This window comes from Lampetra planeri, chromosome 3, assembly GCF_965212315.1.
Source record: "Lampetra planeri chromosome 3, kcLamPlan1.2.h2, whole genome shotgun sequence".
Taxonomy (NCBI): domain Eukaryota; kingdom Metazoa; phylum Chordata; class Hyperoartia; order Petromyzontiformes; family Petromyzontidae; genus Lampetra; species Lampetra planeri.
In genome coordinates this window covers 4,751,640-4,770,423 of record NC_136109.1, presented here as the reverse complement: position 1 = coordinate 4,770,423, position 18,784 = coordinate 4,751,640, and the positions used below count along the sequence as shown (strand labels likewise).

General features: G+C 43.4%; 1 protein-coding gene across 2 annotated transcripts in view; it reads left to right on the top strand.

Annotated features, from left to right (window-relative positions):
• The window catches only part of LOC144736793 (uncharacterized), an 870,278-nt gene that overhangs the window by 653,527 nt on the left and 197,967 nt on the right, over positions 1–18,784 (top strand). For both annotated transcript variants that reach the window (XM_078619432.1, XM_078619441.1), the window contains 4 exons: positions 1,717–1,804; positions 6,466–6,641; positions 7,974–8,047; positions 14,216–14,252. In XM_078619432.1, coding sequence (XP_078475558.1) covers positions 1,717–1,804; positions 6,466–6,641; positions 7,974–8,047; positions 14,216–14,252 — 375 coding nt within the window. The remainder of the gene's footprint in view (positions 1–1,716; positions 1,805–6,465; positions 6,642–7,973; positions 8,048–14,215; positions 14,253–18,784) is intronic.

The following is an 18,784-nucleotide window of genomic DNA, read 5'->3' as shown; positions in this document are numbered from 1 at the left end:
AGTGTATGCCATCAGCGAATTGGCCTAAAACGTTTACTAAATTGTATTATCAACTTTGGATAATTCAACGAGCAGCTTGCTCGGTTTTCTATCGAGTACGTTTCCCAAAAGGTACGCTTGTCATGACGTTGTGTTCTGCGGAAAACAATCATTGTAAACATTTTATTAGAAAGGATTATTACATAAACTTTAAAACTACAGAATACAGATAGAGGTGTTTCGTAGGTAATGGGAACAACACATCACACACACTTATGTAACTAGCTTCTTTGCCCGTCCTAGGACGGAAGCTGTAATATTTACGAAAAAAATTAGCAGAGTATAATTGTATCTTGTGTAATTTGAATGGCAGTGAATCTTGCACGAAAGTATTTCATAAAACACTTCACTGCATTTTACTGTAGCACTGTATATAACTGACCTTCAATTTGTTCTAATTCACTGCCCTGATACTTTATTCTCTTCTGCTTTTGGTCGCTGGGGTTAAAATAAATTGGATTGCAATACAACATCTGGAAAATCACCGAGAAATGTCTATTTAACCAAAATGTTGAATCATAAATTAGACTTATCTCAAGTGCTGAAGAAATAAATAAAGACCCCAAATCCACTTTGTTGCTGCGTAGAATTATTTATTAGATTCACTTTTAATAAATAAACGTGAAACTTAAAGCGGGTCATTATTTTCGATTGAATATTTCAGATTAACTGCAATACACCCGTCCTTGGACGGGCTATAGGCTACTTTTATCATAATTTAGAAGCACAAATAGCTTACCTTTTGTTTCAAGTGCTGAAAAAATAAATAAAGACACTAAATACATTTCGATTTAAAGCTTTCGTGACTGCAGGGATTCATCTTCTTGGTTTTTTCGATAAAGTCACGTAGAATGGAAATAATAAAATAATAAAAATAAAACATAATAAAATAATTCTCACGTTTCGGCCAGACTTGTTCTCCACCTGAGGACGGCTGCTTGCGTTGTGGCCGAAACGTCGTGAGAATTATTTTATTATGTTTTATTTTTATTATTTTATTACACTAAATACACTTTGTTTGCTGCGTAGAAATATTTATTTGATTACATTTCAATAAAGAAACGTCAAATTTAAAGCGAATTTGCATTTTTTTTTTTATTTTCGATCGACCTGCGGGAGTGTAAAAATCCACCCGCTCATGATTATTAATGAGGGGGGGGGGGTCTCTTTTGCAGTGATGTCACGTACGGATTTAGCACTGCGATGAGTATATATTTTTTTGACTTTCTGTAAAGAAACATATTTGAAGCGACTTTTCGAAAAAAATATCTTTCCGTTCGACCTTCCGCGTGAGTGTAAAAATCCACTCGCTCATGATTATTTTATTATTAATGATGGGGTGGGGTGCTGCATGTGGAGTGGACGTCACGCGCGTTACACACATTTCTGGGCTATTATAGTAGTAACGTGAACTTATCGACTACAAACATTGAAAACAAAATCAGAAGTTATTCTATTACTGTAATTGCTTGTAAGAGATTGGCATTAAAAATATATATCTTAAATTACTTTACAGAACTGCATTCTGTTGAGTGAAGTGGCAGTGGCTACTTGACTGCAAAGTTAGATTACTGGCTCCAGATGAGTAATATCTGAATCCATCCTGTTCCTGGCTGGTGTGGGGAGGGTGGAGTAATTAAGGGCTGAACTTGACTATTACTTTCTTGTCATTTACAGAGTGGAAGGGTGACGTTGTGAAGATAAAATCAACTCCACATGATTTAGTAACGCCATACGACTGCAGCTCCATCATGCACTACAGCATGTAAGTGGTGTGAATGTTTAACTATACTCCTGTATTACAGCATACCTATGTTTGTCTATACATAACCATAGTGGTATGCTTCTCCAGTGAGGTTATAAAGATGTTTTTGTTAAGTTCACTTGCTGATTACTTTCCGGAATAGCAATTTCTTCTTAGGTTAGAGTCTGGTGTAATATGCTGATGAGCCCTTCATGTTGCAGACTGCCTGTCTTGTAATTTATCCAGGAAATCCTCACTATTAAGATTGTCACGAGGGTCCGGCAAATGGAATGCTTGGAATGTCGTTTTCAAAGAGTGTTGTGCATGTGGAAGAAAATTACAGTGCAATGCATGCACATGTAAAACGCTCAAACATTTGTATAGATAAGTCAGGATCTCAAATTCTACACTACCATCTCCAAGCCATCTCTCAGACTTGTGGATTTACAAGTTTCAGATATCTATGTATTCCTCCAAATATTTGGTTTACATTTGGGCATCACCAAGCATGATTTTCTTTTTATACTGTTTATACAGAACAGTAAAGCTTGTTAGCAGAAATAATGATTTGTATATGTGTGTAGTGTCAGTGAGTCAGAGACGAGGTTTGTAGAGGCAACTTCTTTATTGAACACACACGATCTCGCCTGCACACTCTACAGTCGCTAGCTTATACACGACACTAGCTGTCTAACATCGGCGGTGCTGACCAAAACAGCTAACAGGCTAGCTAGCAGCGCAATATCGAGTGAAGACGGCAGCGACGATGGCAACGAGACGACAGCAACGATGAGACAATGGATGTAATTACCAGCAAAACGTACGTCATCACTGATTGGGTTCAGCGATGAAGTCGTCGTGCTCCATTTAAGTTTGGAAGCAGGTGGATGGCTTCACTATTCTGGCAAATCGCCCGATGATGCTGGATGTAATTACCAGAGAAACGTCGTACTCAGATTGTAAATGTTGTGGATTCACTCTTCAATACACCGGTGGGCTGTACTAGTAACTACAGTGAGGGAAAAAAGTATTTGATCCCCTGCTGATTTTGTACGTTTGCCCACTGACAAAGAAATGATCAGTCTATAATTTTAATGGTAGGTTTATTTTAACAGTGAGAGACAGAATAAGAATAACAAAAATCCAGAAAAACGCATGTCAAAAATGTTATAAATTGATTTGCATTTTAATGAGGGAAATAAGTATTTGACCCCTCTGCAAAACATGACTTAGTACTTGGTGGCAAAACTGTTGTTGGCAATCACAGAGGTCAGACGTTTCTTGTAGTTGGCCACCAGGGTTGCACACATCTCAGGAGAGATTTTGTCCCACTCCTCTTTGCAAATCTTCTCCAAGTCATTAAGGTTTCGAGGCTGACGTTTGGCAACTCGAACCTTCAGCTCCCTCCACAGATTTTCTATGGGATTACGGTCTGGAGACTGGCTAGGCCACTCCAGGACCTTAATGTGCTTCTTCTTGAACCACACCTTTGTTGCCTTGGCCGTGATGTTGGGTCATTGTCATGCTGGAATACCCATCCACGACCCATTTTAAATGCCCTGGCTGAGGGAAGGAGGTTCTCACCCAAGATTTGACGGTACATGGCCCCATCCATCGTCCCTTTGATGCGGTGAAGTTGTCCTGTCCCCTTAGCAGAAAAACACCCCCAAAGCATAATGTTTCCACCTCCATGTTTGACGGTGGGGATGGTGTTCTTGGTCATAGGCAGCATTCCTCCTCCTCCAAACACGGCGAGTTGAGTTGATGCCAAAGAGCTCCATTTTGGTCTCATCTGACCACAACACTTTCACCCAGTTGTCCTCTGAATCATTCAGATGTTCATTGGCAAACTTCAGAAGGGCATGTATATGTGCTTTCTTGAGCAGGGGGGCCTTCCGGGCGCTGCAGGATTTCAGTCCTTCACGGCGTAGTGTGTTACCAACTGTTTTCTTGGTGACTATGGTCCCAGCTGCCTTGAGATCATTGACAAGATCCTCCCGTGTAGTTCTGGGCTGATTCCTCACCGTTCTCATGATCATTGCAACTCCACGAGGTGAGATCTTGCATGGAGCCCCAGGCCGAGGGAGATTGAAAGTTCTTTTGTGTTTCTTCCATTTGCGAAAAATCGCACCAACTGTTGGCACCTTCTCACCAAGCTCCTTGGTGAGATGGTCTTGTAGCCCATTCCAGCCTTGTGTAGGTCTACAATCTTGTCCCTGACATCCTTGGAGAGCTCTTTGGTCTTGGCCATGGTGGAGAGTTTGGAATCTGATTGATTGCTTCTGCGAATATGTGTCTTTTATACAGGTAACAAGCTGAGATTGAGCACTCCCTTTAAGAGTGTGCTCCTAATCTCAGCTCGTTACCTGTATAAAAGACACCTGGGAGCCAGAAATCTTTCTTATTGAGAGGGGGTCAAATACTTTTTTCCCTCATTAAAATGCAAATCAATTGATAACATTTTTGACATGCATTTTGTTGGATTTTGTTGTTGTTATTCTGTCTCTCACTGTTCAAATAAACCTACCATTAAAATTATAGACTTATAATTTATTTGTCAGTGGGCAAACGTACAAAATCAGTAGGGGATCAAATACTTTTTTACCTCACTGTATCTGGCGTTTTGTTTACGTGACAAATCCCTTACTGATTGACTGTGGTCGGGTGGTGGTGGGTTTAGACACATTTATACTTAGGCGATATAACCTAAAAACCTGTATTATGAAAGGACAGGCAGTGTCACAAAATTCTGAATACATAGTGACGTTTATGTACATCGTTATTGATGTTATGAATGTTATAGCTCTACTGGCATAAAATATGGAATGTAGAATTACAGGGCTGTCACGTTTAGGAGCACTAATGGTGGCGACCATATATTGACTATACAACAGGACATGGAATTTCCAGGAGGTACAAATCAGCATGCAAGGAATATTTTATAATACAATGTATTGCAGGAAATAAGTGGCTCCAGAAATAGTGAGTGCTGCTGACGATGAGGGCAGCTGTAGGGAGATTTTTCCGGTTCTGGCAGGAGCCATTCATTGGATTACATTGCAAGGTGCGAACCGGGTGTTTTATCGGATTTGACATCAAAGGAGATGGGTCAGAGTAGGTAATTGAGTAGTCGATGGTTGTTGCATAACGGTCCTCGTGAAGTAAATTGGAATATGTAGTTTATACCATGTGTCGCGTGGCTGACACGAGAAGAGAACATGGTGGCAAGGGGATAGGAAACACTAGGTGCTACGTTGTTTAATAGTTCTTATTCTGTATAAACTTCTGTTATTAAGACTCAAATCCTTGTTGCCTTTTCACTTACATTTTTCATTTTCAAAATCGATTTAAATCCTTGACATAAAAAAATCTTTACTTTCAATACTGAATAATTATGCATTCAATTTAACGAAAATGTTTAGAAGACGATCACATGCACCATATCCCAGTCATTACACTTACAAGTGTTACACATTGCATTATAACATGTGCTAAAATACTTGTTTATGTTTTCCAAATGTTGAAAGTGTTTATCATTACCTCCATCCATCTCACCATCCATTCAGGGGGGCATAACAATTTTTGAAAAGATGATTCAAGATGAACAAAACTGTAGCTTTAAGTTGTGTTGCGGTTAGGGACTTACCTTAGTCAAAACTGGCTACATTAATTAAAAGTTTTCCAAAATTTGGCCACAAAATATAGAGCAGTGTTCTTCATTCCAGGGCCCCCGGGCAACTGGCGGCCCCTGGTGGCCTTTAGTGCAGCCCCTAACACTACATTATGCTGCCAAACCCAATGGTTTCAAATGTGTGGCGGCCTTCACACTGATGTGTTATCAGAAAAAGTGCCCCCCCTCAGAAAATTAGGGAAGCACATTGATCAAGAACAAAAACAACTATTTGCAAATATAGAATTGCATTTTGCCCTGACAGCTAACGGTTTTGAAGCTGTGTAACATGTAGGCTTTCGCGACCAATATCATCCATAATAGATGTTTTTTGGATTAGATCGTGTAAATATAAATGTGTCTTTAACCCTGCCACCACCCGACACAGTCAATTAGTAAGATTTGTCACGTAAACAGAACATGCCAATTCGTTATGAGTACAGCACACCGGTGTTTAGGAGAGGAAATCCACAACATTTACAATTGGAGTATGACATTTTGCCAGTAATTGTAATTACTTATGAAGCCAGTTGCAATTACTGGCAAAACGTCATACTCAGATTGTCGCCTGATGAAGCTAGTTGTAATTACTGGTGAAACATCGTACTCAGATTGTAAATGTTGTGGATTTACTCTCCAACACATTGGTGTGCTGTACTAGTAACGAATTGGCATGTTCTGTTTATGTGACAAACCTTACTAATTGGCTATGTCTGGTGGTGGCGGGTTTAACGACACATTTACATTTATGTGATCTAACCCAAAAAAGCTATACTGTATTATGGTTTTTAAACTGTTAAATGTTTCCCAAAACAAATGCATTTTGGAAGGTGTTACATAATCCATGCATGTGTATGATATTTCCTCAATTGTTTATATTAATATTTTTCATACCAACGAGACGGATGCATATACATGTGTAATACACATAGCAAGGAAACCTATATAATTGTGTTTTTGTGTATTTACCTAGAAAAGCATGCAATGTATGTGCGCGCGTGTGTTTATTCAGGACGGCGGGTTCAGTGGATGAGCGCAATCCAACAATCATTCCCAAAAACCCTCTGCTCATGCTGCACATGGGACACGGCAACTCCCTGAGTTCTTGCGATGCCACAAAAGTGCAGAAGCTGTACGGTTACGAGCCATTGAAGCAAGAAATACCACAGGAAGGAACAAATAATTCTGGTCTGTTAGACTACTCACACTTAATTTGCGATACATTAGCTGACCCTGTGTTTTTTCTAATTTCAACAAGGTGGAGATTTGTTTCGTTCTTGTATATCTCTTATAGGGAGAGATTGTTTTGGACTAGGGAGCTAAAAGATGGATTGTCAATGGCATTGTCGATAACTATAATTAGGCTCTGCTTGCATATAATGTATCACAAACTAAACATCAGGACAACGTGCTTGTTGTCCTGATTTTACAAAAAGAGGTCGGATTTGTTTTGCCTATTTTACGCGTTTGCTCGAAAGGGCTCTCAGAATTCCCTGAGGTGGAATCACTCTTCTGAGACTGTCATTGAGTGATCACACTTCAAGGAATTCTGCTTGTTTAGCATATCATGGTGATAAAAGCAAACAAATAATTGGGTGATACTGCAATGGCAGTGGTAGACAAGCACAACTAATATAAAACAACTCAAAATAAATGTATTATTCCTTTTAAGGCAATATCATTGAAAATGTGTTGGATTTACAACGTGGCAGTGAAGAAAATGGACAATTCCACTACGTGGCAAAGTCTCACATGTTGTTGTAGTCCCTACTGTTGACTTGACAATTACAAGGGAGAGGATTCGTCTGTGGATATGTGGCCTTTCTCTCTGAAGTGGTTTCTGATATAATACTGAATTGGAGCATTGTCTTAGGTATATAAATATTGCCTTACCCTTCAAGGAAGGTGGGAAATGTTGCACTCCCCTAGGGCATGAGATATTTTCAGGATAGAGAGGTCCATAAATTTGACGACTTTTTGTGCTTCCCAATGGAGGTGCGTGAGGCAGACTGCTTCTAAAAATAAAACCGATCCTGGATTTACAAGTTTATTTTTTCAATACGATTTTAAATACAGATGAGTTCCTGAATCTTCAGGCTTATTCGGTTTCTGTGGTGGCTAATTCTTGGACTTTGTTGCCCGGTGTCTATTTAGGAAATGCACTGTGCGGCAACTTGAGCAACCACTGCAGATGGTTTTGACAAGGAGGTTTTCTCAAAAGTTTACTTTGGTAGAGCGACCTTGACAGCCATTGCTCGGGCTTAGTGTTTGGTTAATGTTGGGCCCCGGTCCCTTTAGCACACCGAGAGTACTAATGTCTGGCTTTGTTGCTATGGACAAGTGCCCAGGGCTATCCAGCACTACCACGGTATTAAGCATACTGTACATAGTGAAACCTGTGTTAAAACATTTTGAGGGGCACCCCAACAAATGATCACATGAAGCATATTTTATAATTAAATGCATTGTTAGCTTAATAATGTAAACAATATACGATTCATCTTATTTTTTTATTTTTAGCATGTGAACATGCCCAGAACAGCGAGGAGGCACAGGATAATGTGGAGCATGGAGTTGGTGCCTGGAGGAAAAAGGTGAGATGATGAAACGTACAAAATATTTTCCTCTTTTAATCTGTTTTTAATGAAAGGCCACTTTACATGATTATAAAAACCCATCATCCTTTCCAGAGAATGTCAATGTACCATTGTTCTGTATTGTGTGTTGAAATGTAGTTGCATTTTGATGCTTGATAAATCCAGACTATAATATTGTATTTGGGTTTATATACCCAATAACCCATATAATTAATTCGATGAAGCTGAGCATAATTTCATGACACAGACATTATGTCATAGTTATGCACATCCAACAATGATCATTTACATCATGCTGTGTCCAGATTCTGCAATACTTTTATAGTTTGCTACTTGATTGTGCAATGTCAATATTCACACATGTTGCTTTTATTTTTTTGGATTTGCATATATAATCGTGAAGCACTGTCAGTGAATCGAAACAAAATATTATTTAGATGAAGCAATAGATAAAAGCTAGAATAAAGCAGGCTACATAATTTCTAATATATTTACTTTATCTGAATGTTCTATTTTTTCTGGCTTGTGCAGTGGATTGAGGTTTTTTTTGGTATAAAATATCCAGTCCACAAAATTAATGTTTTCAGAATACAATTTTAGAAGCATATAAATCAATTATTTATATTATTCTTAGGTTTTTTCGGTAAAGTCACGTAGGTAAAACATCAAAATTAATGAAAATAAAATAAAACAAAAATCACGACGTTTCAGAGGCAACACAAGTCTCCGTCATCAGGTGGGACCGTCACAGCCGAATTAGCTGCATCAAGTGAGGCAATGATTCAAGAAGTAATCCCTTATAAGCAAGTTGAAGGGGGGAGGAGAGGGGGGGGAGCTCATCAGAATGTGGTAGCCAATGAAAAACAATGGACTACGGCTTGGACGAGGTTGCTGCTGTACACGCCAACACAATGGACAGAGAAGGGGGAGGGGAGGTCTGATACACATGATAGGCAAAAGAACGAAAATGCCCATGTTTATACCAATGCTGGCTGAACAATGAAGAGAGCACTGCCAAAAAATAACTGGGGATGTTAACACTCGGTAAAGTAAAGTAAAATAGTGCCTGTCAGATAAGATGGTCCAAAAAAGTGTAATTAAGTCTTTTTTGCGTGGTTGATAACATCTTTCCAATGATTACTAAGTTTGTACCCATCATCACGGTTGAAATTATGTCTGTGTTTGTATATTTGTATGGCTTCGTGTACAAACCTTTGATGGTAGCCGGGAGGTTTGCAGAGAACCTTGGTCTCGGAAAAGACAATTTCATGAGAGCCCACCGAGTTGTAGCAATGATCGGCAACGGCAGAAGAATCAGTTCTGCCGTGTTTCAGATCTGACTTGTGCTCGCGGACACGATCAGAAACATGACGTTTCGTTTCTCCAATGTAGCAATCACCACAAATGCAACTCAATTTGTAGACTCCAGGATACTGTAAGTCAGGAACGACATCCTTCACAGATGGAATCAGATCACGGATTTTATGTACTGTACTGAATCGGACTTGGATCTTATGTTTGTTTAGAATTTTGGAGATCTTTTTGGTCACGCCTGCTATGTATGGTAACGTGATGGTTTTGGTCGGAGTTTCAAGTGGCTGTTTCTGTGTGGTGGGAGAGACAGCTTGGCGGATAGTACGGTCAGAGTATCCGTTCATCCTGAGGGCCCGATGTACATGTCTTAATTCACCGGTCAGGTGGTGTTTGTCAGAAATGCCATGGGCTCTGTGGTATAGCGTTTTGATGAGAGAATTCTTTTGAGATGGGTGGTGGTGGGAATCCGGTTTCAAGTAGGAATCTGTGTGGGTGGCTTTCCTGTAGACAGAATGTCCCAAGGATCCGTCAGGCCTCCTCTCAAACAGAATATCCAAGAATGGTAGTTTACCGTCTTTCTCCACTTCCATGGTGAATCTGATGGATGGGTGTCTAGAATTGATGTGGTCCAAGAAGTGGTTCAATGCTGGGAGGCCATGTGGCCAGATGACGAAAGTGTCATCCACATACCTCTTCCACAGGGAAGGACGCAGGGTAGATGTCTGGATGGCGTCTGATTCAAACTTTTCCATGAACATGTTGGCTATAACTGGTGACAAAGGGGAGCCCATAGGGGTACCCTCATTCTGTTTGTAGAAGGTGCCATTCCAGGTAAAATAGGTGTTGGTGAGGCAATGCCTAACCAGCGCAGGTGCATCAGAATTCAATCCATGTTGGACTAAGTCCTCAATTATTGTTAGGGTGTCCGGTACTGGGACTTTGGTAAACAAAGATACTACATCAAAGCTGACGAGGATGTCATCAGGAGATAGTACCATGTCCTTAACCATAGAGACTAATTGGGTTGAGTTGAGTACTGCCGAAGAGGTCTTGCCTGTGAAAGGGAGCAGAGTATCTGATAGAAAACGGGCTAGTTTGTACGTAGGAGAGTTTATCATCGACACAATGGGTCGTAGCGGGGTGCCTTCCTTATGGATTTTGGGAAGACCATAGAGTCTGGGAGGTTTTAGAGAGGGACGTTTGCTTGGTTCGATTAGGGAAGTCGAACTCGTGATGATACTGTTGGTTTTCGTCGTTAGGCTTTTAGTGGGATCGTTTTTAATTTTGGAGTAACTCCCATCATTAAGAAGGTCCAGGATTTTGTTGTTGTATGAATCTTTATCCATGATGACCGTGGCATTGCCCTTGTCTGCCGAGAGGATGACTATATCATCTCTCTTTTTTAGGTCCGCGAGTTCAGAGCGTTCGTTTTTGCTGATGTTACTAGTGGGTTTCTTAGCATTCTTAAGAATAGTAGCTATTTCAGCTCTTGCTACATCCGCATGGATGTGTCCTATGCCTCTGAGGGCTACATCAATCTGAGAAATCATATCCTCTACTGGTATATATTTAGGGGTGACGGCGAAATTTAGTCCTTTGGCCAGTACCGTTTTTAGAGTGTCAGAAATTGGGATGTTACTCTGATTAATCACGGTCTTGTTAACATCCAGCTTTGCGATGTGTGGCTCTGGTTTCTTCTTAGATAGGAGGTTGAATTTAGAAATCAGGTTAGCTTTGCATTTGGCTGACATTGAGTCAGCAGAAGCAGAAGTCATGTTATCAACGTGGTTCCAATCAGAAGGTGACCTTTTTTGTGTTAACATTAAATGTGTTTGTAGGAGAGTCTTGTCTAAATTATCGAGTTCAGATCGGAGTAACCTTATTCTCTCCGAGATTAGTGATAGGCTAGCTTTAAATAAGATCTGTTTAGAGTTCGGTGAGGACACAGCAGAGGATGTGAGTGTGAAAGCGATGGGTATTACCTTGTTATCTCGGCATCTCTTGAGGAAGGCCAGCGTCTCGAGAAGCTGTGACTTCTTCTCACAGCTTCTCGAGACGCTGGCCTTCCTCAAGAGATGCCGAGATAACAAGGTAATACCCATCGCTTTCACACTCACATCCGCTGCTGTGTCCTCACCGAACTCTAAACAGATCTTATTTAAAGCTAGCCTATCACTAATCTCGGAGAGAATAAGGTTACTCCGATCTGAACTCGATAATTTAGACAAGACTCTCCTACAAACACATTTAATGTTAACACAAAAAATGTCACCTGATTGGAACCACGTTGATAACATGACTTCTGCTTCTGCTGACTCAATGTCAGCCAAATGCAAAGCTAACCTGATTTCTAAATTCAACCTCCTATCTAAGAAGAAACCAGAGCCACACATCGCAAAGCTGAATGTTAACAAGACCGTGATTAATCAGAGTAACATCCCAATTTCTGACACTCTAAAAACGGTACTGGCCAAAGGACTAAATTTCGCCGTCACCCCTAAATATATACCAGTAGAGGATATGATTTCTCAGATTGATGTAGCCCTCAGAGGCATAGGACACATCCATGCGGATGTAGCAAGAGCTGAAATAGCTACTATTCTTAAGAATGCTAAGAAACCCACTAGTAACATCAGCAAAAACGAACGCTCTGAACTCGCGGACCTAAAAAAGAGAGATGATATAGTCATCCTCTCGGCAGACAAGGGTAATGCCACGGTCATCATGGATAAAGATTCATACAACAACAAAATCCTGGACCTTCTTAATGATGGGAGTTACTCCAAAATTAAAAACGATCCCACTAAAAGCCTAACGACGAAAACCAACAGTATCATCACGAGTTCGACTTCCCTAATCGAACCAAGCAAACGTCCCTCTCTAAAACCATCGGCGGCAAGACCTCCCAGACTCTATGGTCTTCCCAAAATCCATAAGGAAGGCACCCCGCTACGACCCATTGTGTCGACGATAAACTCTCCTACGTACAAACTAGCCCGTTTTCTATCAGATACTTTGCTCCCTTTCACAGGCAAGACCTCTTCGGCAGTACTCAACTCAACCCAATTAGTCTCTATGGTTAAGGACATGGTACTATCTCCTGATGACATCCTCGTCAGCTTTGATGTAGTATCTTTGTTTACCAAAGTCCCAGTACCGGACACCCTAACAATAATTGAGGACTTAGTCCAACATGGATTGAATTCTGATGCACCTGCGCTGGTTAGGCATTGCCTCACCAACACCTATTTTACCTGGAATGGCACCTTCTACAAACAGAATGAGGGTACCCCTATGGACTCCCCTTTGTCACCAGTTATAGCCAACATGTTCATGGAAAAGTTTGAATCAGACCCTGCGTCCTTCCCTGTGGAAGAGGTATGTGGATGACACTTTCGTCATCTGGCCACATGGCCTCCCAGCATTGAACCACTTCTTGGACCACATCAATTCTAGACACCCATCCATCACATTCACCATGGAAGTGGAGAAAGACGGTAAACTACCATTCTTGGATATTCTGTTTGAGAGGAGGCCTGACGGATCCTTGGGACATTCAGATTCCTACTTGAAACCGGATTCCCACCACCACCCATCTCAAAAGAATTCTCTCATCAAAACGCTATACCACAGAGCCCATGGCATTTCTGACAAACACCACCTGACCGGTGAATTAAGACATGTACATCGGGCCCTCAGGATGAACGGATACTCTGACCGTACTATCCGCCAAGCTGTCTCTCCCACCACACAGAAACAGCCACTTGAAACTCCGACCAAAACCATCACGTTACCATACATAGCAGGCGTGACCAAAAAGATCTCCAAAATTCTAAACAAACATAAGATCCAAGTCCGATTCAGTACAGTACATAAAATCCGTGATCTGATTCCATCTGTGAAGGATGTCGTTCCTGACTTACAGTATCCTGGAGTCTACAAACTGAGTTGCATTTGTGGTGATTGCTACATTGGAGAAACGAAACGTCATGTTTCTGATCGTGTCCGCGAGCACAAGTCAGATCTGAAACACGGCAGAACTGATTCTTCTGCCGTTGCCGATCATTGCTACAACTCGGTGGGCTCTCATGAAATTGTCTTTTCCGAGACCAAGGTTCTCTGCAAACCTCCCGGCTACCATCAAAGGTTTGTACACGAAGCCATACAAATATACAAACACAGACATAATTTCAACCGTGATGATGGGTACAAACTTAGTAATCATTGGAAAGATGTTATCAACCACGCAAAAAAGACTTAATTACACTTTTTTGGACCATCTTATCTGACAGGCACTATTTTACTTTACTTTACCGAGTGTTAACATCCCCAGTTATTTTTTGGCAGTGCTCTCTTCATTGTTCAGCCAGCATTGGTATAAACATGGGCATTTTCGTTCTTTTGTCTATCATGTGTATCAGACCTCCCCTCCCCCCTCTCTGTCCATTGTGTTGGCGTGTACAGCAGCAACCTCGTCCAAGCCGTAGTCCATTGTTTTTCATTGGCTACCACATTCTGATGAGCTCCCCCCCCCCGTCTCCTCCCCCCTTCAACTTGCTTATAAGGGATTACTTCTTGAATCATTGCCTCACTTGATGCAGCTAATTCGGCTGTGACGGTCCCACCTGATGACGGAGACTTGTGCTGCCTCCGAAACGTCGTGATTTTTGTTTTATTTTATTTTCATTAATTTGGATGTTTTACCTACGTGACTTTACCGAAAAAACCTAAGAATATGATTCCTTGCAGTGACGAAAGCTTCAAATCTAGAATTATTTATATACTGACCATCTATTGAAGCAGCAAGCCTATTAGTTGTATCATATGTTAATGATTTTTTTACATTACCAGACTAAAGAAGAAATTGAAGAGGAAGCTAAAATAAAAGGTAATAATCGTTCAACGTTGTAAAATATTATTTATGTTGCTTTCAAAACAATTCGAGGGCATACAATAATGAAAACCTTTATTATGCTAAACTAGCGTATTTTCCCGCATATAGCCCGTATACGCATATAACCCGCAGACGCATATACCCCGCAAAAATAGCGTTTTGTGTAAAACAAATTTCAGATAGCTCGCACCTCCATATACCCCGCATGCATTCATATATTTAACGTCATTACCGCAGCTTAATTCCATCATATTAATACGAAGTTTACATTTGTAATACATTCCGCGATCAATTGCTAACATTAAAAACATAACGTGCACAAAGAAAACAAACTAACCAGAAACGAGTGAACTTAAAACAGTAAATAAGTAACAAAAGTAAATATCCAATAAATAAGTAACACATAACTGGTAGATAAAAACAGTTTTAGCACTGGTAGATTGCGCACTGCTCAAATAATAGCAGCATTACGGTAGGCCGTCGCCTCGCCCCCACCTCTCTTTTCCCAGCTCTCCCATCACCACCACAGACCTTGCTCTGCCCCACCCCCCACCTCTCTCTCCCCCCAGCTGCCCCACCTCTCTCTCTCCCAGCTCTCCCGTCGCGGTAAACAGTGAGTGCACTTCAAACATTGTCGTTTAATTGTACAAACAATTCATTTAAAACGTGATAACATGTGCAATTTTAGTGTGAGTGGTTTATTCAGCAGTGCTTTAGTCAAAGGTAAGTGTTGCATAGTGGATAGTCCTACCATTAAAACATTTAAACGAGTTATGCCATGTCACACGTGTAAAATATGTTTTGGGATAGCCCACACCTCCATATACCCCGCAGGGTCTTGTTTTGTTTGTAAAAGTGGTATACCCCGCGGGTTATATGCGGGAAATTACGGTACTTACATCACTGTGCACGATCACTGCCCAGCAGTCCTACTAATTACCGCGTAGTACAGCACTATTGACATTTGTGAAAAAAGCGTCATAGCTCATCGGAATCCTCCAGTATAAATAAATAATATGATTATGTAGGATAGTCATAGACTTACGAACATAATTAGTTCCTGAGACCCATTCGTAACTCGAACTGTTTGTAAGTCGAACCGTTCATAGATCAGAGCACGATAATGCCCTATTTAAATGCCCATATGATCATTGTTATTAAATGTGTTACAGTTCCACAAAAAAGGGAAGTATAGTTAAACTAATAAATAAGGAGAAATATTGTATATTTGCATGTAATACAGTACTATAATAAATACTGAATAGTAAATAAAACATAAAATAAAGTAACATAAATAGAAAAAAAATATTTTCACTTATCTTTCTGGCTTGCTTGTGTAGTAGAGTTCACGACGCTTGGACGCCGGAGTTGGAGGCACACGGGTTTATTTCACACAGCACGGTTGTGGCATACAACACTAGAGGGGGTGTCGGCCCCCTCACCCGGCTAGCTGGGGATACACGCGCTAGCTACTCCTAGCCTGCCTCCTAGTCCTCCACTAACGGGCTAGGGGAGGCTATCTGGCCCGACACTGGTAAGTCAGGCCCGGTACCCTGAGTCCCAGACCAGCTCTGACAAGAGCACCGGCTCTGGCTCTCGGGACCACGCCGCTGGCTCGGTCCTGTTCGGCCCTGATAAGGACGGCGAACCAGGGGAGTCCAGGGCTCTAGCTAAGACGTCTTCAGTCTTCACTGGTTAGCTTAACATCATCTCCCCGAGCCCTCCGACACATCCCCTTTTATACCCAACCCCCCGCTGAGGGGTGGGGCCCTGGGGGATCATAACTCCGAATCAGCCCCCCCAGGGTGCCTGGCGCGGACGTCGTAGAGAGCACCTCCCCGTGCACTCACGTAGCCCCGCCCACTGTGTTTGTTTGCCATGAGCTGCCATGCATAACGGGCTCTCTCTCTAACACCCCTACATCACCCCCCCCCCCCCCCGCATAGCTTGCAGCCGTCCCGGCTGCCAACATACAAAAAAAAATGACAATAAAAGTGCATTTACCCCCTGACCGCGCGTGTGCCTCACTATTTTTTTTTAACAATAACAAGAACAACAACAAGAACACAACAAGAACGCAACAGCAAGAAGAGAAAACAACCCGACGCACCCCCCCCCCCCCCCCCGAATAAATACGAATTCCGTAAAAACAGCCTATATACAATTTGCAGGGAACCCACCATACACACAACACATGGTGAACCCAACATATGTACATCCAATGAGCAGGGAACACACCACACACACAACACACAATGAACACAACCTATGTACACATCTTCCGGCCTCACAACAGTCTGCGCATTTTAGCGCGCGTCCTTGCAGCGGGCCCCTCACACGGGGTAACCCCGGGTGGCGGACCGTCAGGTGGCAACTGTCCGTCTCGGAGTGAGTCCTCATCCGACGCCGCGTGACCCTTGGCATCCCCAGGAGGGGTGATCGGCCGTGAGCCCGTCACTCCTGATGCACCTGGAGGTGGCACAGCCGGCAAGGCATTAGGTGAGAGCGACGGAGATGGACCCAGTGAGTCGGTCAACCTCCCACATGTTTGGCCACGCGTGTGTGAAGTGGGGATGTGTACCGCAACGAAGGGTTTTAATCTAGAGGTGTGCACGAACCACCGCCGCTTCCCCCATTTGATGCGCACGCACTGCGGTCGCAAAACCTCGACCACCTCCACAGGGCCCTGCCACGGCCGCACCAGCTTAGAGGAGGTTGCAAGTGGCACCTGGGGACAGTGCAGCCATGCCTTGTCCCCCGGCTTCCACTGCAGCATGTGCGCCCGACCCAGTCTGAGCCGCTCATTCGCTTTCTGACGGAGGTCAGAGTTTTGCATGGCAGCATCCCGTGCCTCTGTTAATTTGGCCAGATTAAATTTTACATGGTCAGCCAATTTAGTTTTACCCTGCGGCGCGGGGATCTGCAGCTGTGCACGAACAGGCGGGTCAGGTTCGCGGCCGTACATGAGGTAGAAGGGGGAAAATCCCGTAGCTGCATGGGGGGCCATCCGGTATGCCGCCAAGACCCCTTTAATTTGCAGGTCCCAATCGGTCTGTGAGTCCGAAACCTGCTGTGACAACATTGACGTGATGGTTCGATGCAGACGCTCGACCATCCCGTCAGTTTGCGGGTGATACGGGGAGGTACGAATTTTCTTCGTGCCCAGGAGCTCACAGACTTGTTGGAGTAGTTTGCCGGAAAAAAATTTGCCCTGGTCGGTCAGCAGCCGCTCCGGAGCACCTTTGTCCAGGACGTATCCCTGAACAAAGGCCTCCACGATGGCTGCTGCTGACTGGTTGGCAAGGGGCCAGGCCATAGGCCAGCGCGTAAAATACTCCACACCAGTCAACAAATATCTATTGCCCCTGGGGGTGGCGGGGAATGGGCCCAAAATATCCAGCGCGACAAGCTCGTTTACTCTGGACACTTTGATTGATTGCAAGGGTGGGTTAGACTCCCGTGCTGGCGGTTTTCGTTGCGCGCACCGAGGGCATGACCCCAATAAATCCCCGACATCCCTCGTCATGCCTGGCCAAAAAAAATCAAGTTGGAGCAAGGAGAGGGTCTTTTGGGTCCCCAGGTGTAGGAGGCGCTCATGAGCGGCCCACACCACCTTGCCCCGCAACCCAGAAGGGACCACCAGCCGGTGTCGATGGGATTTCCCGTCCCATTGCATCAGCAGACCTTGCACCATTTCCCATGCGTCGGCATCACCCCTCCCCCGCCCAGCACCGCCGACGCGACGACGCCACCCGAGGAGGGAGGTATCCTCCATCTGGAGGCGCCCCCATTCAGTGACGGGCAACCCCAACAGGGAATCTTTTCCCTGTTGTGCGATCGAATTAGTAATCAATGTTTCGTCGTCGTCGGCGGCCGCCAAGACCGGAACCGATATGTCCCCCGGAGGCCTGCAACGTCCAGACCCCAGGAGGCATGCACATTCGGAGGTGGTTGGCATGCGCGACAGAGCGTCCGCATTGGTGTGGCGAACGCCCTTACGGTAGGTGGTTTCAAAATCAAAGTCCTGGAGAATCTCCAACCATCGAGACAGTTGTCCCGATGGTTGTTGAACTCGCAGGGCGTACTGTAGTGCCGCATGATCTGTGCGGACGGTGAAATGCCGACCGTACAGATATGGGCGATACTGTTGGATGAAATAGACAATTGCCAACAGTTCCCGACGGGTGACACAATATCTTTGCTCCGCAGGAGACAACACCCGACTACCGTACGCGACCACCCGTTCCACGCCGTCAACCACCTGGGAAAGCACGCCCCCAATACCCGTGTTGCTCGCATTGGTGTCGAGCAAAAAGGGCTTAGAAAAATCGGGGTAAACCAAGGGAGGAGCTTTTACCAGAGCGTCCCGAAGGGAGCGGAAAGCAGCCTCCTCTTCCTGTCCCCAGTGGAACCGAACCCCTTTTGACGTTAAAGCGTGTAGGGGTTTCGCAATCGTCGCAAAATCCGCGACAAACCATCGGTAATACGACGCGAAGCCAATGAAACTCCTGACCTCTCCCACCGAG